The 25,358-nt window shown below is 41.4% G+C and overlaps 1 protein-coding gene across 8 annotated transcripts in view; it reads left to right on the top strand.

Annotated features, from left to right (window-relative positions):
* Positions 1-25,358, top strand: part of ATXN2 (ataxin 2) — a 48,737-nt gene that overhangs the window by 10,295 nt on the left and 13,084 nt on the right. For 2 of the 8 annotated variants that reach the window (XM_057378054.1, XM_057378052.1), the window contains exons 6-20: positions 4,952-5,076; positions 6,309-6,400; positions 9,040-9,237; positions 9,743-9,921; positions 11,447-11,656; positions 13,738-13,920; positions 15,397-15,585; positions 16,257-16,364; positions 17,271-17,332; positions 18,018-18,325; positions 18,727-18,790; positions 18,907-19,059; positions 20,023-20,083; positions 22,032-22,216; positions 23,288-23,420. In XM_057378054.1, coding sequence (XP_057234037.1) covers positions 4,952-5,076; positions 6,309-6,400; positions 9,040-9,237; positions 9,743-9,921; positions 11,447-11,656; positions 13,738-13,920; positions 15,397-15,585; positions 16,257-16,364; positions 17,271-17,332; positions 18,018-18,325; positions 18,727-18,790; positions 18,907-19,059; positions 20,023-20,083; positions 22,032-22,216; positions 23,288-23,420 — 2,250 coding nt within the window. Of the gene's footprint in view, positions 1-4,951; positions 5,077-6,308; positions 6,401-9,039; positions 9,238-9,742; positions 9,922-11,446; positions 11,657-13,737; positions 13,921-15,396; positions 15,586-16,256; positions 16,365-17,270; positions 17,333-18,017; positions 18,326-18,726; positions 18,791-18,906; positions 19,060-20,022; positions 20,090-22,031; positions 22,217-23,287; positions 23,421-25,358 lie in introns of all 8 variants that reach the window. The other 6 variants (XM_057378053.1, XM_057378051.1, XM_057378057.1 and 3 more) reach the window with 5 other exon arrangements.

Genomic DNA, 25,358 nt, shown 5'->3' with positions numbered 1-25,358 from the left:
GGAAGCTTAAGAACATGCTTGGAAGATGTGCTGGCCTTTAGTTGTTGTAAATAAACCCAAATCTTTGTGGTTCTGTGCGATTTACAGTGAAAACTGAGGCTGAACTCCTGCCTGAGGAATTGGTGCTCCTTGTTTTGGGAATGGCCCCTGCCTGGTGCTCTAGTTACACTTACCAGGAACAAAGACTTGAAAATTGTCTCCTGGCTTTCAYAGATGAGTGAGGAGAATTTGGAGATACTTGGGTGGAAAATGTAGTCCAAGAAAAGGGCTTTTCACGAGCTCTCTGTTGGGAGGCTTACTTGGGACAGGCATTGTTGGGAGTCTTATCTGGACTGTGGATTTTGTGTCTGATGATCCWTGTGGGTCCCTTCCCACTCAGAATATTCTCTGGTTTTGCATGTGTAGTTTCTTACCCTGTAGGAGACTTGCAGACTTTTGTGCAGTCTTGAACTAAAGAAATTTTTGCAGAAGATGCTGTTTTGTAGATTTTAGTGCATCCTGGTCTCCCAATTCACTAGAAGTATCTGGATTTTATTCATTTGTTCCCTGCTGGGCTGGAGGAATGTGGGCAAATGGGCTCCTGGCTKTGGTTCTGGATCTTTTGGTGACCCCTCAGGGTTGAGTAGCAGAGATTCTGGATTATGAAAAAGAGACTGGAAGAGCATTGGGAAAGAGCAGCAAGTGGAGAGAAAGGGAATGGGATGGAGTCTCCTTTCAGAAGAAGAAAAACAGAGCTGTGTATGAAAAGCCTGTGCCAGAGGCTGCCAGGCAGCTCCCAGTGCTATCACAGCCCTGCAGCTTCGGGGCAGGGAGCTGATAACTCACCCAGAGAGTTCAGGGGGTGGAACTGGGAGCAGCACACGCAGGTTTGTGCCAAATATGACACTGCACCTTCAGAGGCACCCGCAGGGAAAGTGTGGGGTCTGCCCAGATTGTAGAAATTGGAAGAGTTGGGAGAAAAATTGGTTATGTCTGTGTAGAGAGGGGTGTTGTAGCTGTTAATGTTCAAAAAAATCAGTCTGTCTCTGCTTGCTGGGCTCTTGTTTGCAGCTCTGTGAGCCTGCACAGACCTTGGAGCTCCTGGAGGTGCTTATTTGGCTTCCAGCAGAATGGCAAGGAGTCACCTGAGGGTCTCTCCCTGTGGAATTGAGGTTTGCTGCAGTATGGGCAGGCTGATGAATGAAACATGCACTGGGAAACTCAGGTGGAGCTGTGCTATAGCCATCAKCCCCCTTTCAGGCTGTTCTGGCTGCTTTTAGAGAGGGACTGACACTGATTTCTGCAAATCAGCTGCTACAAACCCACTGTCAGTGCAGGTCAGAATCCTTGCATGTACATTAATACAATCCCATCTTTCTGCTTCACCTTTGAGTGCTGAGATCTTGTTGCTGCTGGGTGATTTGGGTTCCTGATTGATGCAGGAGGTTCTGTTCCTCCTGATTCCACACAAAGAAGTGTTTCCTGGAGCCCTAAGCACTGATCAGTCCCCAGAGCTGGTTTGTGTGGGATTCAATTTTCAATGAGGCTTTGGAGTTGCCTTCTTGGCTTCCCTTTAAAGACAATTCAAACATGATGATTACTGTTAAGTAAAAGACTTCTGCAATGTTTTTATTGGTTTTTTGGCCTGCTGAGGAAAATACTACAAATCCAATGAAGAGAAAGGCAGAAGAGAATTGGCTATTTGAGTTTTTCCTTGAATTAGCAGTGCAAGTGGCATCCTTCCAGAGAAAGTGTTGCAAGGGGAATAGCGGAAAGCATCTTCTGAACAAAGGAAGGAAATGTTGGCTCTGCAGAGCCGGTGCTAACTGGTTTAAATGTTTCAAATCAGTTGTAAGTAGTTACAAAACAAATGCCAGTTTACTGTTGAAACCTTTAAGGTGAAACCTGAGTTTGCYGTGATTTGATCAAAGCTGCAGTGAGTGGCATCAGCACCTTTGGCACGTAACACTGATTGGTTTAATGGCATTTCAGCTGCAGACTGGCACTTAATTGCATATTTGTGCTCTTCACCAAAATATGTTGGTGAAAACAAGCATGTTAGACATTGAAATTAATTAAACCCGGACTCCTAATTGCTCTGTTCTGGCACTTTTTTCTTTGACTCATTTAGTAGCACACACTTGACGAATTTGCCCAGGCTGAGTTTTTCACAGAATGCATATTTTTAATTTGCCTTAATGTGAATTTCCATGGCACAGAGTTGTCCTTGGGATTTTTTTCCCAGTTGCTGGGGCTTTAAAATGAGGTCTTTAATRCCCAACTCCTTTCCTTAGGAAATGTCACATTCAGCAGGTACAGAGGCAGTGGGGGCTAATTGAGTGTTACAGCCTCAACCCCTTGTTTCACCAGGTTCCATTTGATCTTTAACTTGGGTTTGACCGTGTAGAAAAGAGATTGATTAAAAATTTGGCCTTGTCAAGGTGTCATGTGAATCGCTCCTTCAACAGCTCYGAGATAAGAGGCACCAGATAAGGGGGAAGCTGAGCCTGTGCAGTGTCTTGTCTGTTATTGCTCTGACAGTCAGCACTTGTAGCAGCAGCTCATGTTTTACCTTCTGCTTTACTCATAATCCTCAGAGCCACATTTTTGTGTTGGAAACTGTTGTTTTTGGGATTTTTTTACATAGGTTCTCGATTTTGTCGCTGGTTAATTTTGGTAGGGGCTTGTTTGACTGGCTGGATTTTTAATTCTGGTCTCCCATGTGCCTGCCCTGCTGTTTGTTCCAGGAAAATAGTGATCTGTGCCTTGAGGTACCATCCTGCTGCATTTAAACTTTGCCTGGATGCTCTTGAGACCACATTGTCTGCCTGGAAGTGCCTTTGTAGCTCGAATTCCTCCCATCTTTGGATTTTCTTTGAGTTGTAGAGGTTGAACAGGCTCAGTCTCACTTGTGATTTTCATTGTAAAATGAGAGATGAATGCAGAGCRGTAGAGCTTCCCATGATATACTGGATTTCCTGGGAAATTCAGCAGTGACTGCTCACATCTTACTCAGACCTGTAGCACTTGCTGATAGTGGAGTTTTTGTTTTGACTTGGGTGTTTTCTCTGTCTGTATCATTACAACAACAGCGCTGCTGAATGTTTATGTGGCTTTTTAAATAAGAAAATTAGTGGGTTGAGTAGATGAGTCTTGTTAAGCTGGTATTTTATTCACAGGATCCAAAATGGCACAGTTGTGTGGAGCTTGCCTGGAGGAATTTAATAGAAATTAAGGGAACACCCTTCTTAAAACACAGATTGCCTCCATCAGGTGCTGCCATCAAGCTCCTCATTCATATTTATCTCATCTCACTGGAGAGGAGTTCTTTCTACTCCCAGAGACACAGCAACAAATTTCAGTTTCCTAAAAGACATAAASAGCCTCCAATTTTGGTGTAAAATATCCCAATCTGAGCAGATSAGACATGAAACATGGAATTAATGGTGTTTAGGGCAGGAGCAACACTGGTTTTTATCTGAGTTAAACTACAGGRTATTGAAAAGGTAAACACAGAGTTTCCATCCTTAAAAATTCTTAAAAATGTGCTCTTTAGCTACTACTTAACCGTGGGTTGTAGCACTGTTACTGTGTAGTTTCAGATGACATTCACAGATATATAGTATATTTTAAAAGCTGTTTGTGTGAGCATTTCATGAGGTAGTGCTGGATGTTATTAGAGAAACCAAGCCCAGTGAATTTTATCCAATAAATGTGCAGAATTTCACTGTGAGATTGGGTAAAACAGGAATAATAAGCAGTGTCAGCAGTCTCTCTTTAGAACATCTTCAGTGATTGTGTAAAAGCTGTTACATCAGTGGCCAACTTCATATGTTGGGAATTCTTTTCATAATAGCTTTAAAGTTCTTTTTTTTTTTTTGGGAAGATTTTTAGATCTTGCCAGAAGTTAATTTAGGCCACATTTTTTCTTATCTGGCACTGCCTGGTGGTTTGATTTCATCTTTTGTAAAGGTCTGAAATGTTTGCTCCTTATTTCATCAGTAGAATGATAATAGGAAATCCTAGAATGAAGACTTATTTCTTTTAGGCCGATTTATTTATTTATGAGCTTGTAACAAGCTTATTTGATTTTTTTTGAAGTTTGTGTGTAGTTCTGAGATCCAGTTGCTTACAAATATAAAAGCTTGGCTTCCTTGGTGAAGAGCTTTAGATATATTTTTACAGCATTTGCAATATTCTGATAGTATTCCTTCTTAAGCCTGGCTTGAATGAAACATGAACAAGTCAAAATAAAAAGTTTGTGATCTTCRTTTTTCGATGTTTTTATAATTTTTATGAACAACAGCAGAACCTTACTGGTTATTTAATCTCTTATGTTGTTGAGAACAAAAAGTAGAGTTGCTGAATTCTTCTGTGTGATTTGGATAAGCTGCTGCTTGGAAAAGCTCTGGCAGGAGAGGAAACCCTCTGTTCATGTCACAGGGAATGGGAGCACCAAGCTGATGGATAATTGCTCTGTTGGTGTGTTGAGGAGTTGTGGAAATAGAAGAAATCCAGATATTATAGAGGAAAATCGTATTTTGCCCATTTAGGGAGTTGTTTTCCTGCTTTTTTCATATTTGGACACTGTTGCATGCAGTTGTGTGGGCTGGTTGGAAAAGAATTTTATACAAGTTTTGGGCTTTCTACAGGAATAAGGATCCTTGGGTAGTCTTTTTTTTCTCTTTTCCCCCCCAATATACACGTAGCTCTATAAATATTTTGAAACAACTGAAAGAAATTCTGTTTTCTGATATGGGAGAAGTTAATCTGTACTTCCATAATTATTTGAAGTCTGGAAAAGGCACCTTTCTGATGTCCTGTTGAGAGCAGCAGCTCCAAGAGAAGAGAAATGAATGATGTTTTTTGTGCTGGAGATTCAGCTGTACTGGGTTGTTCCACAGATAAAAACCAGTGTGCAGACTTATCCAAACTGGTCTCACTGGTCTCATCCCTCCCCACTCTGTTGCAGATGCTTTTACTGATTCAGCCATCAGTGCTAAAGTTAACGGAGAACACAAGGAAAAGGATCTGGAACCATGGGATGGAGGAGAGAACACGGCTTCTGAGGAGCTGGAGGCGTTGGAGACGGATGTYGTAAGTGATGCTTTTTATCATCTCTGGCCATCAGTAGCAAATGAGCTCTTTCCCTGGACATGCCTTGAAATAATTCCTTAATTTCAATCTAGTAATGAACTTTGGAGGAGCACAATTGCTCTGCTGCATTGTGCTGGTGGATGCTCAGCGTTTGCCAGCAGCTGCCACAGTCCTTTGGAACAATCTGCCTAAGAATAGCTGCCTTTCAAATGCCACTTTTGGCAAATTCTGACAAATGGCAGCTGCTGTGGTAAGAGCTGTGTTGGACTCGTGGACCGAAAGAGCAGCTTTTGTTAAGGACTCCAAATCCAGCAATGGCCTAAAGTGATTTATGTTTAATCAGAGCATTCCTGTCTGACTGTCATTGCGCTGGGAAATTATGGTGAGATTGTGCCCAGCTAAGTGTCCCTGGGCTGCAGATGGAGGGAATTGATGGGAGCCTGACCCAAGCACAGAGACAGCCTCAGATTATGAATCATTAGATGAACAGTATGGCCTCAAATGCCACGGCTTCCTATATCACAGCAGGCAGCTTTTCCTCAAGCATCAATTCTTGTAGCCAGGTATTCAGCCTGCAGTATCTTCAAGGAGATAAAATTACTGATTAGAGYATATTAACTTGGGGTAGAACTGTTCTCCTGTCAATTTTAGTGCCCATACTGGAGAGYTGAGATTTATTGGAATACTCAAGACTCTCAGGGCTTTTATAAAATATTCAAACCGTTTATTGTTGTGCTTGAGTGCTGTGATAGCAATTTTACTGAAGTGGGGGAGTTGTGCAGATCAACAGGAGTCTGCTGCCTGTAGTATCTCTCAGGTAATTCCATCAGTGCCTTTGAAAAGTTTCAGAAGTTCAAAAATTCAGAAGTTCAAAAAATTCAGAAGTGTCAATTTGCAATTTTTGGAAAAGGCCAAAAAGATAGTAATGTATGAATGCCTTGCTAGCCAGTAATCTTCTAGTACAGAGTGAGCATGTACTTAAAAAARCCTCATGAAAACAGCACAAAGACCCACAACAAACAAAAAAAAAGTGATTTTGAAGGTAAAATCTGTGCAGCTGATGGGCAAAGCTCCCTGAAATTAAGTGTGGCATTAATAACTTTGTTATCTGGACAGTGAATTCATAGGCCCAGGAAAAAGGGGCAGAAGGTTTAACTTCTGCCCTCAGCCCTTAATTTGAAGGGAATGTGTTTSCAGTGCCATTTTGAAAAACAAGCATCATTTTCTTCTAGTCTAATGGATGGGATCCCAATGACATGTTTCGTTACAATGAAGAAAATTATGGTGTAGTGTCAACTTATGACAGCAGTTTATCTTCTTATACGTAAGTCCCAAAATATTTTGTTATTGGATTTATATTGAATGTTCTCCCTGGTTTGACAAACTTTATGTTCTGCAGCTAATTTTGCATAGCTTCTGAAGTCTGGAATCAAATAACTGCAAAAGCAATGAATGAATGGTGCTTAAGAAACCTTGCCAGCTTTCTGTGAATAGTTAGATGTAGAAATCTTTATATATTCCCTTAAATGGGCACAGCTCATTCCCATTGCAGAGTTTTCTCAATTTAGCCATGCAATAATGCTTGTTTCTTGCAGAAACTTCCAGGAATAGGGTGGAAAACTGTGAAATGATTTGTATGTAGCTGCTATACCTATAGTTTTTGTTTAACCTAGCAGAGCTGTTGGACTAAATCCCGATTTTATTGAGACAATTGATCTGGAAGTTACTGGAATGTTGGAAAGCTGCTGATATCTGGGGTGGGGGGGTTGTGTGCTGGGTAGGGCTTGTTTAGCAGAMTTGTCCAGCTCTAAACTGAAATTTTAGTTAAATATAATAACAACTGGAATATAGAAAKAGTATAAAGGCTGCTCTGGCTACTCTGGCAGTGATTTATTCCCSAGAGTCTGCAGCTATAATGTTCACTGCAACTGCAACACAAATGGACTGCAGATGTTCACAGCCATTGTGAAATGGCTTCAGTATTTCCCCACTCTTTTAACCCCCAAAGCAGAAATGTATTGTGAATACCAAGGAATTGCAATGAGTATTTTGATTTTTTTATGTGTGTATGCACTTGTCTACARGTCTCTGGTTCAACAATCTGATTTCTCTGTTTTGTGCAAATGGACCTGTAACATGGTGATAATCAAAGTGTTCTAATCGGCTTATGTTTGAATCCTGGGGAAGMTGTTCTTTCCTTCCCTTCACTGCTCTAAGTACTTTTTGTACTTTTGAACTTTGGTCTTCCATCTTTCTGCTTTCTGGATATTAATGGAAACAGATTAAAAACATGAAGGTGGCTTTAAATTAATTCCATTTTTTYCCCCCTAGTCAAGCAACTTGCTTTGCATATCGGTCTGCTAAACTGGGAAGCTCTTTTCCTGATTTTCCAACTCTGCCATGAGCAGCAGTGTAGTTAAATGCTTAGATGTGCAGCTGAAGGATTGTAAAGGATTTATTTTTSATTGTTTTCTCTTCCTAGAATTAAGCAGTAGCAGGTATAGTTTGTCAAACTGCATCAAGGTACAAGTTTGCGTTTCAGCAAATGTATTGATCATCACCAGGGTGCTGAACAATGTCATCCTGTCCATCCCCTTTCTCTCATCTTTAATGGCCTGTTAGAAAAAATGAAATCATCCCCTGCCTGTTTAGGTTGCCATGCATCCCTTCATTTTTTTGCACTCACTTTCAATAAATAAGAATTACTGGTTGTTCTCCTTTATTGTGTTATTAGCACAGGGGTCTGGGACCGAGTTTGTGTTCATGTAAATCTTATTTGTGCCAAAGCTTTATGCTGAAGGGTAAAGAATTTTATTTCATATTGTTGCAATTACCATTGATAAGGCTAGCAAATGTCTTGACTGGCCAAAAATGTGGAGAAAAACTTGTGCTGCTGTGGCTGAGTGCTGGCTTGGAATTTGGCAAAGCCACTTGTTTTCCTCGTTCTGCCACCAACACTTAAGCAATTTTGCATACATTGTTTTATACTTGGCTTGTATCTCCACCCACTTTCTTTGTTTTTCTTCTTTATAATTATTCAAAATCTGGGCAATAATGATTCTTTAATGCCYGGCAGAGCACGGGCCATTCCTCAGCTCTGTTCTGGATTTTTTTATAGCTTATTTTAAAGCAAGGTTGGATGGAACAACTTTTGCAACTCGAAGTTAAAATCAGGGAAAAAATTGTTTTTTAAAATCTGACACTTRAACAAAAATTAGTGCAGGTAAACCCCAAAAATGGGTGGCAGAAGGAGGTTCCAGGTATGATCCCRTTTCTGGTTGGGTTTTTTCAGTGCTCACATGTTGGATTTTGACTCGGTGGCTTTCCTAAGGGATGCTTTTTGCAATATTCCATTGCCTGCCGTGGAGAGAGATATGGAATGGATGGGTTTGAGGTGCTGGCACATGGYAGACAAGTCAGGGATTTCTGGTCCTGTGCTCTGAAGTATTGCACCCATCTTTTCTGCAGTTCTTCATAACTGGGAGAGATGAAATTCTATGGCTGGAATTGTCATCTAAGGATTGAGGATGTCACTGTCTAATTTCAGTAGGATTGTGTTTGCTGGGAATGTGTAAATAGCTAAAAAAAAAAATCTAATTTGGGCTCTTGGAGTAGTTYCCTATGTCAACAATAGTCTGAGGCTTTTTGTTCCTGGTGTTCTCAACCATATTAAAAGTTGGGAGCCTTTGCACAGCTTTAGGGACTGGGGATTTTACAAATCCCAGGAAAGGTTCTGCACCCTGGTCTCAGCTCTCTAGGCAGATAAATGACCCTGAATTTATCCATAATATCAAACCAGTCCAGGAATTTTGTATTAAAAATAAAAGACAGCAAGTCTACTGGCTTAAAAGCAATATTTTTTTCACTCTGACTTGGTTAGAACTAACCCTGYGTGATTTTTGTAGCTCCTTTGTCCTTTTGAATGCATTTCAGASATTCTTTTCCTTTCCATTGTCTTTTTAGGGTGCCATTAGAAAGAGATAATTCCGAAGAGTTTTTAAAACGGGAAGCCAGAGCAACTCAATTAGCAGAGGAAATTGAATCAAGTGCCCAATACAAAGCTCGGGTTGCCTTGGAAAATGATGAAAGGACAGAAGAAGAAAAATATACTGCTGTTCAGAGAAATGCTAATGAAAGAGAAGGACATGGTGTGAACACTAGGTACTTGAGTCCACTATGAATGGTATTTTAATTTCAATACTGGAGGTATTTTGGTACTGTAGCAGTTTGCTCATTGATACTGGGCTTTTTCAGCGGGGCTGATTAGGTTTGGAGCCTTGTGCAAACAACCTTGTGCTGGTTTTGGCACTCAGGTTGACTTGGACACCTCTGCCTGGCCCTGTATTATCTCTGTAGTGAAACAAACTTCCCCATTCTGACCTGTCACCGTGGTGAATTCATCCCAAATTACAGGAAAGGGCAGCGGTTTCAGTGTGTCCTGGAGAATTCCTGGCATTACTGCTAAATCCTTCCGTGCCTGTGGGCTCATAAAGTGGACTGTGTGGCCACTATCAAAAGCCAATTCATGAGGTGACTGTTGGGTCAACATCTGATACTATTTAGATTYTTTTCCCTTGGCTTGRTGGGAAAAAAAGAGAGAAAATGGGGTGCTTTTTGTTGCTTCTCAGTTCTGCCTTAACACTGATAGAAATTTGCTGTGTTGCAGAGAAAATAAATACATTCCACCTGGACAGAGGAACAGAGATGTCCTGTCCTGGGGAAGTGGAAGACAAAACTCACCGAGGATGGGCCCKTCTGGATCAGGCCCACCAATCTCCAGGTCTGGATCCCACACTTCCGAATTCAGCCCTAACTCTGGAGCAGATCAGAGAGTAGTTAACGGAGGCAAGTATCTGCAATCTATGAATGGACATCCTCACACTGCAGATCATTMATTAATTATGCTGAAATGRGATTAGGAYGYTATGCATAAACCAGGYTGAATTGTTAARKTCATCATTTAACACAGAGGTGGTGAGTTGGATTTGGGCTTGGCTTACAAAGGAACGCTCATTGCACTGCGCTGTCTGTAATTTGCRGAGCAGAAATGTCATTTATTTTCCTGCTCAAACACCTTTGTCTTAGATGATGGTGCACTGTGTGGTTTTAAAGATGAAAAACTGCTCGGAGCATCAGCACTGCAAAGCTCTGTGTGGAGGAGCAGCAGTGCTGACACCTGGTGAAAGGGAGTGGCAGGAGGGAGCTTCCCTTCCTTTCTGCTTCTGTTTCCCATGGAAAAGAATAAAGCCACTTGCTGACTTGATGAAAATAAGAGTGGGGAAACAAGAGCAGTGTTAKGGAAAAAAAACAACTCCAAAGCCTTCCCTCCAAATGGGTATTTGAGTATTTTCTGCTGGACACGTGGGTGATGATTCCAACCAGACATCAACAGGCGCTGCATGGCAGGAATTGGTGTCCCAGAAACCAAGCAGTGTTTCTGGAGATGGATTTCAGCAGCAGCCTGTCCTTGAGGCATTATTTTTAGAATTTTAAAATGCTCTTATATTAAATTGCTGGGAATAAATGACAAGTGTATAATACTCAAGTGATCTATCTGGAGAGGAAGTCTGAGAAACATCTAAAGGTAAGTGGAACTTCCTTTCTCAAGCCAGRGTCAGCTGTGTAAAGGATGGACAACTGAGCCTTGCCCAAACAGTGCTAACCTTGAAATYTGTCTGTAGTATTTGTGGTTTCTGTCACCCTATTACTCTGCTGAATCAACATCATAGACCTAAAACCTTCAGAATGGCTTGTAAATACAATTAATTCTGCTTTGGAAACCATGAACCCCATATCCTAGATTAAAATCCTCCATAATACCTCAGATAAGTGATAAAGGCAAAAAAAGTCAGGATTCAGACACTGAACACCGCTGGTTTTTGTAAAGATCCAGCTCCTAGATGGATATTTCCTCATCATTTGGTTTGCAAGTAGCAGTTTGTGTGGTCAGTACTGTTTGTGAACAGCTGTTTGAGAACCTCTGGGAGYTGTTAAGGCCCTTGTGGAGTGCTGGGTGCTGTGGAGCATTGGTATGCCAGGCTAACAGATCAAACTTTACTGTCTATTCCTTAGTAGYGTTTGTAGATCCTAATTAACCCTTTGGGGAGCCTGTGACATTCACAACCTCAATTGGACCCAAAACCAAGGAAAAACCCAACCCTACCGAGACTTTTATCTCCTCAATTACCTCTCAATCCATCCCCAAAGGGTTAAACCGTGGAAAAAAAAAAAAAAAAAAAATCATTTTGTCATATTTTACTTTTTTTTTCTGTTGACCTCCCCCCCCCTTCCCCTCCCCCACCCCTCCCTTACCCCCCATAATTTTTTTCTTTAGTTTTTATACTTTCCTTCATATCATTTGTTCTGTCAGGTGTTCCCTGGCCATCGCCTTGCCCATCTCCTTCCTCTCGCCCACCTTCTCGCTACCAGTCAGGTCCCAACTCTCTTCCACCTCGGGCAGCCACCCCTACACGGCCGCCCTCCAGGCCCCCCTCGCGGCCCTCCAGGCCCCCGTCTCACCCCTCTGCTCATGGTTCTCCAGCTCCTGTCTCTACTATGCCTAAACGCATGTCTTCAGAAGGTACAATATACCACGATTTGTTCATGGTTTTGTTTTTGTCTTTGTTTAACTCCTCCGTGAGTTTTTTTTTTTAATGACAGAGTTGTTTTTTTCTTTTTTTTTTTTTTTTTTTTTTTTTTTTTTTTTTTTTTTTTTTTTTTTTTTTCATTTTTGTTGTTGTTTTTTTTTTCCTCTTCATTACTTAACCTGTAATTTGTGTTTAACTTTAGTTTATCAGACTATTTCTATTAACCTGTTTTTTTTCGTTTTGTTTCGTTGGTTTGGTTGGTTGGTTGGCTTTTTTTTTGTTTGTTTGTTTGTTTGATTTGAAGAGCTTTACAAAAACGAAAGAAAGCTGTGAAATTTCCCGAGTTTGGTATGAAATTAAACTCAGCTTTGTAAACGCTGCTCAGTGTCTTAACCAACATGCAGGACCTGATAACTTTAGAGAACATTTTTAGGATATAAATTTCTATAAAATACCAATTTTAACACAGTTGTTCYACAAAAAGCATAACTAAATCATTGAATTACCTTTTGGAAAGCAACCAACAATAATAATGATAATAAAAATGCTGTATTCAGAGAAATGCACTGTGGAATGGGGTAGGATGAGCTGTTTCAAAGGTGAATTTGTAGGAAATTTTTACTCAGAGCAGTGAATCAGCTCCCTAACAGTCAATAATACGCAGAGAAAGGCTGACCCGTGAGTGTTTGGTAGCTGTATGCAGAGTTATCCCAACTAAATTTGTCCTGGGAGGGTGCAATGAGGAACATGTTTTATATGAACATTTTTATTCAAAGTGCATTTAAACCCTGCACAACAAGCCTAGAAAATGCAGAGTGGTTAAACTGAGCTCCCTGGARCCTTGCAGTGGCTGCTGTAGCTGGCTCCACTGGAGCCATGGGAGACTACTGAGGAATGAGCAGGAACACTGGGAAATGCTCCTGACCAAAAAGTGGGTGGTAACCACATCTGTCTTTCCATTTCTTGGGKTTTTTTTCTGGAGTAAGAAACTGAGAATCCACCTGCAAATTGAATTATTTTTAGCACTTGTGGTTGGTTTGTCAGGGCATGCAGTGACAACAGTGCTTACTGCAGTGTTTAATTCCTACTACTGCAAGATTATTCCTGGGCAATGTGTATTCTTTAAAATACCTGTGTGAAATTTRCATTGAAGTGTACTTGAGATTTGTGGTTAAAATAGAGGCTGACATTTAAAGATTTATGTAACCTCAAGAGGTACTTGGTATTTTAGAAGTTTTTCTGRAAGCCAAAAGCCATTATCTGAACTTTTCCCTATTGTTGACCTGCATTAAAAATGAACTGCCAGATTCTGTTCACACAGTTTTTCCTTTTGAAATACCAACATTTGAGTCTAATCTTGTATAGAAATGTTTATTAGGATGTAAGAACTGCATTGCTGCTGAGATTTGAGCATAACTGTGGTGTGGCAGCTGTGCAGAATTCCTGTGTTCACTTATGACTTTGCCTGCTGGTGTTAAACATGCATGACTTGAACCTTGGGATAACAATCCCCTTGTTTAGTTGCAATTTTTGCTGACTTGTAAATGAATTGTGACCTGCTAGAGGCAATTCAGCCTCGGTGCAGAGAATGCTCTGCTGAAATTCCCCAAGAGCATTGGTCAGCCAGTGGTGACTATAAATGGTTGGGATCACTGACCACCTGACAAAAGCGTTGGGAATTTTTGATTTTCTGGAAAAACGGCTGATAGCCTGGAACTGTGCTTATCCAGGGCGAGCTGCACTGCTGACCTTTATGGCTTGGCTTGCACTGAGCAGTGGTGGARGCTTGGATTCAGATATTTTCAATCCAGGCTTTACACACCTGTTCCAGAGCTGATAAAACCTCAAAATACCCAAGAGCTGCCCTGGGGAGTGATAAGTGCTGGCTGCACCAATGGCTCAGCCTTTTTTAGGCTGGTGATCCCTGGTTCTATACCAATGCCAATTGCTTGACTTTATTGCTGCTTTATTCCAATTTATCAAATTAAATCCWATTTTTACGAGCAGATGTTTTGTTTCTCCGTGCCGGACGTTTTGCACTTATTTTTTTGTGGGGTTGTCTTTCTTTCCTCAGGGCCTCCCCGGATGTCTCCAAAGGCTCAACGGCACCCTCGAGGTCACAGAGTCTCTACTGGTAGGGGTACAATTTCAAGTGGCTTAGAATTTGTATCTCATAATGCACCTGGGGAAGCATCTACTGCTGCAGTGGCACGAGGCAGCCCTTCAGGTGGGACGTGGTCATCAGTTGTCAGTGGGGGTAGGTAAAGCTTGGCTTATTGCAGATGGCTTGCAGGGGGATCCTTAGAGTGGGAATGCTCAGCAGAATCCTGCCTTTCCAGGCAATTCAGGCTCTGAAAATTGACTGGGCTGAGGTTGGAGTTGGGAGAAGGATGTTCTCAGGTAGAAGAGTGAGAGTTGGTGAGTGCAGTGTTGTCCTAACTGCAGGGTCAGGTGCTGCGTGAAGAGAAGGGAAGGAAGAGCGTGGGAATTGGTTGTTGAAAGGATTAAATTTCAGGGGAGTTCTTGGAGGAGTTAGAGATTTGCCACTGCATCCCTGAGTTTGGTTAGTGGCACCGTGGCTGGGCTATGGTTTACAAATCAAGGAGGTGTTTGGACAGTGGAAGGTTGGTGTTAAAAGAGGAAATAATGCTCAAGTTAAGTTGGATGTATTTTTCCTTTAAAATTTACGTGGATTTTAGGTGGTGATGTTGTTCTTGRCTGCTGTAGGAGCAGTTATAGTGAGTGTCTTTTTGAATCAGTTCATGTATTTTTTTTAACATTTGACTTAAAATTTAAAGCTCAGTCTTGTGCCACAGRTCTAGTCTGGAGCTCTTGAGTTGAGGCCACGTTCATGAGGTGGGCTGTCAGGAGCTGGGTGTTTCCTTGAGGGTCAGAGAGTGACAGTTTGGTCCTTTTTAGGTACTTTTGGGATATTTTTTACAGTGCAGAATTCTAGAGGAGCCTAGTGGGAACACATATTTCAGAAGGAAGGTATAAATTAGACCCACATAGACTTTGTTGCCTTGTGGAAAAGACTTAAACTCTTCTGTCCTGGCATTATTTGTGATTCATCTTCCCTCTTTTTATATTATTAACATGCAAGAAAAAACTGTTAAACCACTTACCTGCCTTTCTGCTCACTCACTGGGAGTTAAAATGTGACAAAAAGCACAAGTGGGATGAGCAGGAAGCAGGAGACACAACTTTCTGTCTAAAGAGCATACAGCTTTCCTTGCTGCTTTAACACAGGAGCAAAAATAAACCTCAAACAACCTTTTTTCAATAGGTTGTGTTGTTTTTTTTCCAGCTGGCAAACCTCCAAAAGAGGACGCTGTAAAATGGGTGTGTTTTTTCAGCCCTCTTAAAAAAAATATTTTACATCTGTTTGTGTGGAGTCCTGACCAGCTTTTGTGTTCTGCCCTAAACTGGGTTGATGTGAGCTGTTGTAGTTGTACTCCTGGGGTTTTGGGGCAGCATTTTGCAGATTCTTGGTGGGACTAGAGGGCAGTGATTTATTGTGGGGGACAATCTGCAGAGAAATCACTTTGAACAGAGAAATGCTGCATTGTAAAGGACTAGGAGATGTGCCTGAAAGGTATCCAGGTTTTCAGTTACTCTGTAATGTCCCACAAAGTACTTCAAAGCATGTTTTTGTAGCCATTTTAAAACTAAACAAACTGCTGAGCAGCCGGGGATGCTCATCCTATAACTGCTTTTTCCTGTTTGTTTCTAGTTCCGAGATTATCCCCTAAAACACACAGGCCTAGGTCTCCAAGGCAGAGCAGCACTCCCATGGGACCAGCTCTGCCTTCTCCTCAGCCTGGTACTATTCCCACTGAATCTGTTGCCATGCCTGTTCCAGCTGCCTCTCCTACACCTGCCAGCCCTGCATCCAACAGAGCAGTTACCCCTTCCAAYGAAGGTGAGTGGCCCTCACTACCTGGGAAATGCTCCCTTTCCCTAATTCCTGCCATGGAATGTGCCTAAATGAGAGCAGAGCTGYTTTCTGAATGATGGCACTGTGAGTTCCCCATTTCTCATGGTGCCAGCTTTGAAATTAGATTGGAAAGTGGCTTTTTGAGAAGTCTTTATGCTCAGTTKCTTGGTTTATTGGAGGATTTCTTTTTTCAAACTGAGTTTTTGCCTCTTTTCTGTGCTAAAAAGAAACACAGGCCACTGCAGGCCACTGGTTTCAAAGAATTATTTTGAACAACGCAAAAGGAATGGGGGAAAAAGTTAACATTCTGTCCAAGAACTCTCAAATCTTTGTAGCATTCTGTATGAAGAGCAAATAATTATCTCTAAGTTTATAGTTTGTTCAGCCTGGTTAAGGTTTTGTGTATGATGAGAGGGATGAGTTTAATTGTTGGTTTTTTTTTTTCATTTGGGTTAAAAACAGTAGGATGGGGAGGGAGGGAGGGAGGGAGGATGATCCTCCAGGCACCAAACAGGTAGCAGGAAACCTGTAACTTTAAAGTTTTTTCTTTTTCAAGCTAAAAATGGTTCAATCTCTCCCCAGTTTCTCTCTTGCCTTCTCTCTTTGGTCACTTTAAATTGTGTGGGAGAGAATAACTTTGGCAATTTCTTTTCCAGCTAAAGATACAAGGCTTCAGGACCAGAGGCAAAATTCTGCAACTGGAAACAAGGAGAATATAAAGCCAAGTGAGACTTCTCCTAGTTTTTCTAAACCTGAAAACAAAGGTTTGTATCCAAAGCTTTCACCTATTGGAGTGATGTAGGAATTGTGCAYACTAAACCTGCTGTCCTGGCTTGCTTTAGTTGGCATTTTAAGGAAGGCTTGGAGGCAGTYTGGTGTTCTCCAGTGAAATTTGGTCCTGCAGTTGCAAAGTGGCACTTGGAAATGTTGTTTGTGACTCATTCCATCAACACCAAGTGTAGAGATGCTCATGTGGATGGTGTGATTTCACTTGTTTTTTTTTTTCTTTTCCCCCCCCCCTTCTTTCTTTCCCCTGCTCACAGAGCTGGTTTTTAGCTGCCTTTGGACTGAATGTGTTTCTGCTTAGAGCTGTGCTCACAATACCTCTGAGCATCGTGGTCAGCAGAGCTTTTCTAACTGTGCTTTTTCCTATTATGCCTTACATTCGTTTGTCTCTGTGGCATTGTTTGTTCATTCAGTTCTAAAAAAAAAAATCTTTTCGTGCTGTTAAACTGAGAARCAGATTCATTCATTCTCTCATTGGGACAGACCTTTAGGATGAGTCCAACCATAAAGCTCACCTTGATCAGTGTTTCTCCTTCACTGGCTGTGTTTTGAAATGCTGGCACAGTCTGGTTTTGGGGCTTTTGTTGCATGTTCTTTGTGTTCAGTGAGTTCTGCAGTCCCTGCACCTCAGGGCTTCTGCCTTGGTGTGGTGCATCAGAACTAAAGATAAATCAGTTATGTAATGCTCTGCTTTCACAGAGGCTTTCTGTGTGCTCATCCACGTAGTTCGTGGAATTGTACCAAATTAAAACCGAAATTACATCGCTGTATTTCATTTTTATGTGTGCAAAGACATTATCTTTCTGCAAACTTAGTGATGTACAGGGTTATGTATAAAACTTGTGTTAGAAATGCTTGGACAATGTCGATCTTGTATTTGGCAGGTGTCTCTCCAGAGCATAGAAAACAGATTGATGATTTAAAGAAATTTAAGAATGACTTTAGGGTAAGTTCTCTATGTTAATGATGTCATCATTCTTGTGTGCATCCAGATTATTTTAATGGATTGAACATGCTGCATATGTTAACAGGTCTTTATACTTTTGCTTAATTTATGAAAATATCTGTGAGAATTCATGYTAGATATTGTAAAATCAATGCTGCCTCTTGCTGGTACAATTGCCTAATGTGCATAAATGTGAATATTGACTGTACACTGAAAACAGGGCTTGAAACCTTTTTGATCATTAGGTACAAATAATTATCTCACACTCCATATGGAGGAGCTGTTGCAAAATTAAATGAAGGGTTTTACTGAGGAAAATTGAAGATGMATTCATATTACTTATTTCCTGGTTATGAGGGTTTATTAAATCAGGTTAGCTTTTCAAGTGGTGCTGTTAAATCACACAGGGGATGAGTCCAGAGGGTTTTCTTAAGCTTTTCTGTCACTCCCTAATCAACCTGTAGGTCACTTGAGTGGCTGAATTGCTCCTTCYGCAGTGCCAGCTTAAGCACTATCGGTGTTCATGGATTTCTTTTYGAGCTGAAATAGAAATGTGTGTTTAAAAGGTCATTTCCAACTGATTGAGGCCTGTGGGACTGTGTTTAACTCTGTGTATGTGACAGCATTAGATGGTCTCTCTTGAATTTTGTCTCAACTGACTGAATGTACCCTTGGGTTTTTTCAGTTACAGCCCAGTTCCTCTTCAGATGCAGTGGATCAGCTGCTAAACAAAAMCCGAGAAGGTGAAAAATCAAGAGATGTAGTTAAAGAAAAGACAGAACCCACCCCTAAAGAATCTATCATAGAAGCTGGCAGTAATACCAACTCCAATGGTGGCAGTAGCAAACCCAATAGTCCCAGTATTTCTCCTTCCATAAGCAACAGCTCTGAGCAAAAGCGAGGGCCCGAGGTGACTTCCCAAGGTGTACAGACATCCGGGCCTGGAAGTAAACAAGATAAGGAGGATAAAGAGGAGAAGAAGGATACTTCTGAGTGAGTAATTATGCTTTTTGCAATAAGCACATCTTTATTAACACTAGGCCTTGTGTGGAAGTCACRAGTGGGTGACACATTTCTGGTTGTAAGTGACTGTCCTGGAAATCAYCTCCTGGCTCAGTGCAGAGCTCTGGTCTTGTTGATGCCTAGTTCATATCTAAAAGCTTATTTCAATGTTTTCTTGGCTCACATGAGCTGTGGTAACAACTGGAAAACTTTTATTAATAGTTGTACTAAGAGTCCTTCTGTAAGAGTGGCTTTTTGCATGCCATGAGCTGTTTGGCTTCTCAGAAATCATTTCCATACGCATGGAAATGAGGTGTTTCTTAAATTATTAATTGCACATACGCTCGTAAAGGAATAATGCCCAACTGAATTGTTTTGTTCTTTATGTTTAGGCAAGTTAGAAAATCAACACTTAACCCTAATGCTAAAGAGTTCAACCCTCGATCTTTTGCTCAAGTAAGTGATTTGCTGCTGTTTGACAGTGCYTTTGAGTAGATCTTTGTAAGCCAACCTTTTCCTTGGAGGATGCTCAGACTAACCCTGCCCTATCCATTGCTCACCTCTGTCTGCAGCCGAAACCTTCTACTACACCAACCTCCCCTCGTCCTCAAGCTCAGCCCAGCCCCTCCATGGTGGGGCATCAGCAGCCAACCCCCGTGTACACTCAGCCTGTTTGTTTTGCACCAAATATGATGTACCCGGTTCCAGTGAGTCCAGGCGTGCAGGTAAAGTGCTGCCAACTCCTTAACACTTCACAGACATSCTCAGAAAGCTTAGGATGAGGCCTAAGAGGAGACTTAGGAACCATAGGAAGGGTTGGGTTGGGAAGGATTTTAAAGATCATTTAATTCCAGTTTAGGAGCTTTGAGTTAAAACAGTGAAATGGTACAGCTTGTATTGCTCTTGTAAATACAAATCACGTTGTTGTTGAGGTTTAGCTGTGTAAATACTGACTTTTCCCAGTGCTCYCTCAATCTGGATGTTCAAATAGTCCCAAACACTTGTAAATTCCAGCAGCCCAGTTTATTATGRGTCTGTGCAGGTTTCCTCCTGGTCCTCCACAGTTTTGCTCTCTTTGAGCRTTAAGCAACTGTTTCTTTGTTTCCAGATGTGTCCCACTGGTTTCTGGTTGTTGTGGGGATTGCTGGGATTTCAAATCTAGCTCTGTTATCAGAGAATCCTGGAATATCCTAATTTGGGAGGGACCCACAAGGATCAYCAGCCCAACTCTGGCCCTTCACAGACACCCCAACAATCCCACCYTGTCCCTGAGAGCACTGTCCAAACATTCCTGGAGCCCTGGCAGCCTCRGGGCCCTGACCATACCCTGACGAGCTTATTCAGTGCCCCACCATGCTCTGGGGGGGAAAACCTTGCCCTGATACCCAACCTAAAGCTCCCTGACACAGCTTTATAACCAAAAGCTGTTGGAAAGCTGTTAGATTGAGCCCAGCTCCTGCAGTAGCAGCAGTAGCATTCCTGCACTGGTTTTTGCCAACCATATGGTCTGAGTTGTGTGTCCRTGCAGCCTTAACAACACTGATCCAAGAAAATCTCATAGGTTAGGCAGAGTTCACTAAACCATGTAACAGAGCAGAGGGAAACACATCAAAGCTGAGTGGGGCCCCCACCCCAGCACACACTGAGGTTTTAAAGKAATATCATACCTTCAACTTCTTCTCTTTCAGCCTTTGTATCCTATTCCCATGACGCCCATGCCAGTGAACCAAGCCAAGACATATAGAGCAGGTAAAGGTGAGAATAATACTGCCTGTTTGGTTCTCAGTCTGCATGCAGCATGGCTAAATGACAAATGTTTGTGTGTTTTCTAATCCGTGCCTATTTGGTTGTGGTCAATGTTTTAAATGCTGTTTTTAATAAAGGGAAGTAAGTGGAAATACTAATGGATTTTTAGATAAACTAATTGAGCTGAAACATGCCAGGTTTGAGTTGCTGGTTTGGAATTTGATTTGACAAACAGGAAAACGTCTCTGTTATTAATAGGGTAAGCTGTCATCTCCTGTATTTCGTAAATATTACAGGTTTGTTCAAWGAGAATTTTTCTCTGCTGGTTTTCTGTACTGCTTTGCAGCAGTGCCCCAGCAGGTACTTTAATAGAGTGGGGTTTTATCAACATGCAGAGTCCCCATTTCTTCAGGAAGAGTTTGCTCTGCTGCTCTTCTGGAAAGAGCTGCTTCCAGTTTGTTCTGTGCATTCCTCCTGCCCCAGTGGCTGACCAGCTGGACTAACAATGGCAATGCCACGTGTTGAARTGGCTGTGGGGTCACAGTGGGTGGTGAGAAGCTCACTGTGCTGGCCAAGGCAGTGAGGCAGCAGAAAGTGCTGCTCTTGTTCTTGTGCTCCTGTTCCAGGGAATGCTGTAACTGTGCCCAGTGAATGCTCTGCAGTGGCAGCCAGTGCTGCAAGAGGACAGGAGCAGCGCTGCAGCTCCAGTCACTGCAGGAGGAAATTGTTCCCTTCTGTTCACAGGCAAACAAATGGCCTTTATGAACCAGGGGAGACAAAGGCCTGCAATGTATTTCTGTGTTAAAACACAGTAACTTCGCTGTGGCCTCACCCCTGAAATCTTCTGCTTGGTAACACTGTTCTAATCAGAAATATTCTGCTGAGGGCTCACTTGCTGGAAGAGGCAGCTCCAATTCTGAAYTAATTTTTGAGTTCCAGTATTTTCTGCGTATCCATCTGTGTGCAGCACAGCCCTGAGAGAGCTGCCTGGGTTACAGCTCTGTGCCTTTACACTGTGCAAGTTGCCTCCTGTATTTACTCCTTCCTGTTGTTGGTCTGCAGTGTAAATACAGCCATTGAGTTAATTTACTGACATCTTTTCCATTTCCCTTTCCCTGAGGGGTTTGGGACATTGCCCCTGCAGTGGAGTTTACAGATGCTTGAGGTAGCTCAGTTAATATTTGCAGCCTCACTGCAGGAGGCTGGAGCCCTCCTGGAGTTTTCCTGTAGATCTCCTTGAGCTCCTGGAGCTCCCCAGGCCAGAGCTTTGTAGTCTGAATTAGTTTATTCCAAGTGAGTTGRGTAGTCACCTTCCCGGGAGAGCTCAGGTGGTCCCACACTGCTCTGCTCTTTTCATCTTTTTCCCACTTAATTATTCCTGCTCCTCTTTTTATAGGTTTTCTCCCCCTCAGTGTTGTCTGTGACCTAGAAGCAGCATTCTGCTGCCCCGAGGGGTAGCACAGAGCTCAAAAAATGTGAATACYTCAAGTTGTGGCTGTGTGGAAACCTTTATTGTGCTCTCCTCAGCCGTAAGCACAAGTCATTTTAACATAAAGACTCAGATTTCCAGTTGGTGGAACAGTGTCTGAGTAGATCACATTGAGGGTGAATTAAGCCTTTTGAAGGGGACAGGATTAATTGGTTAATGTAGGTATCCTGATATAACCTTTCTCTCCCATTTATGATTCTTGTCAGTCTTTCCCTCTGCTTTCCTTTGTTCACAAAAAAATCAGGGCTGGGTTAGTGGCTGCAGTAGTGATGAACATCACATAATTCCTGGAGAAACTCTCCTTCACACCATTCCTTTAGGACAGAGCTCTAATCCATGGTTAAAGTTGTGGGGTGAGGATATTCCACATGGTCCCAGTAACATTATTATACCATCAAATCTTTCAGGAAGCTGCAGTTCTTTGCCCCGTGTCCCTAACTCGATGCCCTCTTTGTTTTCCAGTACCAAATATGCCCCAGCAGCGGCAAGACCAACACCACCAGAGCACCATGATGCACCCTGCCTCTGCAGCAGGCCCTCCAATCGTAGCTACTCCACCTGCTTACTCTACACAATATGTTGCATATAGCCCCCAACAGTTTCCTAATCAGCCTCTTGTGCAGCATGTGCCACACTACCAATCTCAGGTAAGAGTCCTTTCCACGCTCCTGCTCAGTCCAAGCACAAATAACAAAATGGTTCAGACCTAAATAACCCCCTTGTGTCCAGTTCTAAATCACCCTGAACCGTTTCTGTGTTCTGGAGCACATGTGGTGGTTTTGGAATGTGCTTCAAAGCCTGTAACAAATTTTAAGGTCCTAGTGAATTTTAAGGACCTAATGAATTTTAAGGTCAGTTTAGAAGCTGGCATTTATTATTGATATGGTTTTTTAGCTCTTTGAAGAATTTCTTTAGGTCATGGCCAGCACATCTCCTGGTTAAGTGTTCTAAAAATAACTTRCTTGGTGGACTTCTCTTACTTCAAAGGCTTTTAAATCTACATGTGTAATTGGATAAATACATAAGCTTAGTGCATTATCAGAGTGGCAAAAATTGGATATGCCAGCACTTTCTGTCAGTTTCTAGCCCTTAAATTTTATATATAGATATAGAATTATATAAATACAAGAAAATATATAAAGATATAAATAAAATTACATAAATTTTGTATATATATAAATAAGTTTTGGAAGCAATATGGACAATCACACCTGTGTGAAATCTCCTTGAGCAAGGCCGAGCTGCCGCTGTTTCAATCACGACTCTATAGGTGACATTCCTTTGAAATAATTGTATAAATTATATATATATATAAGTATATAAATATAAGAAAATACATAAATATATAAATAAAGTTATATACATTTTGTATATATAAAAATAAATTTTGGAAGCAACTGGGACAATCACACCCCTGTGAAATCCTCCTTGAGCAAGGCCAAGCTGCCACTGTTTGAATCATGACTGTTTAGGTGACGTTCCTTTGGAATAATTTTATAAATGCTATATATAAATATATATAAATATATATATATAAAAAATAATTATGTAAAATATATATATAAAAGTAAATTTTGGAAGCAGCTGGGACCATCATGCTGATGTGAAATCCTCAGCTTGCTCTGCATTTGAGCTGCTGCTGTTTCAATCACAACTGCATAGGTGACAGGAATAATTCCCCCGTTAACTCTGTGTTTTTTCCTCTGTTCTGCCTGCAGCATCCTCATGTTTATAGCCCTGTAATACAGGGCAACGCTAGGATGATGGCCCCACCAGCACACGCACAGCCGGGTTTAGTATCTTCCTCTGCAACACAGTACGGTGCGCATGAACAGACACATGCTATGTATGGTAGGAAACGTTTTGTGTTATATGTAACTTTTTAAGTTCTTGCCTTGTGCAGGGGATGTATTTAATCTCAGCCTTGAGACGTGGGTATCATTCAGTAGATTTGGTTTATATATTTCATAAGATGATGATGATGATGATGATGAGCAGAGCATTGAAAACTGAGCCAGCTGGTTCAAATGAAAACTCAAGTGTGCTGATTTCGGTAGGATGCCAGTGACCAAGATGTGATTTCAACCTGGGAGCTGCTAAAGAATATCTGCTGAAAGAAGTTTGTTCGAGTTCTCTTGATGCTCTTGATACATCATCCCTTGTTTGTTCCTTGATTATAATTAGTACTTGTTTTATTGCAAGGTTATCACCTCAGTTTTCAAACTTGACTTTAGTTCTGGCAACTAGTGAAATGCTGTCTTTATGATACTGCTGGCGTTATTAACAGTATGAACACTGCTGTTGAAGCAAAATAAACCATGTGTTGCTTACCTTTCTCTTTTGGTAAGTCAAGAATTCAGTAAATGGAACAGCTCATGTATTGCTCTGACTTGGACAATTAGTCTCTAGCATTATCAGACGGGCATTTTTCACTTACAGTGAAGTGCTGAAAATGTGGGTTACCTTGTGACAAAAGYAAAATGTGCAAGAACTTCTAAAGCATTATAAATGTATGATAAATTGAGGCCCAGTTTGGAGGGGAAAAAAGAGCTCTGCAAAACATGCTGTTGAAAGAGGTAGAGTCAAGGTTGTTCAAGGCTTGGAAATTGTCATAAAATGTCAAAACAGCAGATGGTCTCTTGAAAACATGGCATTTCAATACTTGTTATAGAATCTGAGGAAAAGTTTGATTGGGTCACGTATATTATTGACTCAGAATCTAATAAAAGATTTTCTGTACCTTTAGACATCTTTGTATGTTTTTGGGTGCTTAGTTTTATGCTGCTGCTTAATGGAAGTCCATGATGTGTCGTGAAAACTTACAGAGAATCTGGAGTTTAGTGGGAAATTAATTCTGATTTTWAGAAGTGTCTTACCCATCTGAAAACATCCTGTCAGATCTCTGCAGTGGTGTGGTAACAGAGTTAAGAAACAAAAATAACCTTTTTTGACGTTCGGAGGAAGAACATTTGAGCTCRTTTGTGCTGAAGCTGAAATGGAAGTTACTTGTAGAGATTAATCTTTTTCTCACAGGTCCTTGCTAATTGTATTACTTTGATCTTTTCAACTCTTGTGCTTGAGGTGTCCATGTAAACAGATCTCCTGTTTGCTTTCTCCTTAGATTAAATAGAATTCCGATAAAGTGAATGATCAAAGGCTTTCAGACCTTTATTGGTGAAAACCCTTCTTCTCAAATTCTAATTAAAATAAAAACCAAACATGAGATAATCTGAGATTTGATTCAGAATGGTTGCATGTGACTTCCTAGCAATTCCCCATTGTGCACCATCCTTATCTTCTGTATTCAGTGGGTTCTGCAGTGCTGAAGTACAAGCCCGTTGCCTTGCTTGGCTTTGATCAGATGTCTGTACAGTTTTTTTCACTGATATTCTAACTTACAACTGTTAGATCTCATTTTGTGTTGGYTTTGCAGCTTGTCTGTTGTAGATATGTGACTACCTGCCAGTGCAAACAACTAAGTTGGGTCAAACTTGAGAATTCTTTGGTATTTCCTGCCATGTAATTAAATATTACTTTCCCAAGAGCACCTAATTTAACACAAATGGCCTGTCCTCCTGTTTTCTTTCAAGTAGCTACTTGGTGACTCTTAAATATTCTCCCACCTACCTGTAAATGATGGAGTGCTTGAAATTTTTGTCACTGAAACCATTCAATCCCAAGAGGATCATGAACTCCATGTGCTAGACCTTTTTTCAGAGTGTGTTCTTGCCCCTGTGCAGACGTGTTTAGTGAACGAGAACTGTTTCAAACGTACCCTTCACCTTCCGA

The sequence above is a fragment of the Malurus melanocephalus genome, unplaced genomic scaffold (genome assembly GCF_030028575.1).
Source record: "Malurus melanocephalus ecotype Western Australia unplaced genomic scaffold, MMel_1.1 scaffold_340, whole genome shotgun sequence".
Lineage (NCBI taxonomy): Eukaryota > Metazoa > Chordata > Aves > Passeriformes > Maluridae > Malurus > Malurus melanocephalus.
Note: the sequence above shows the minus strand (reverse complement) of the source record. Positions and strands in the feature narration are given on the sequence as shown.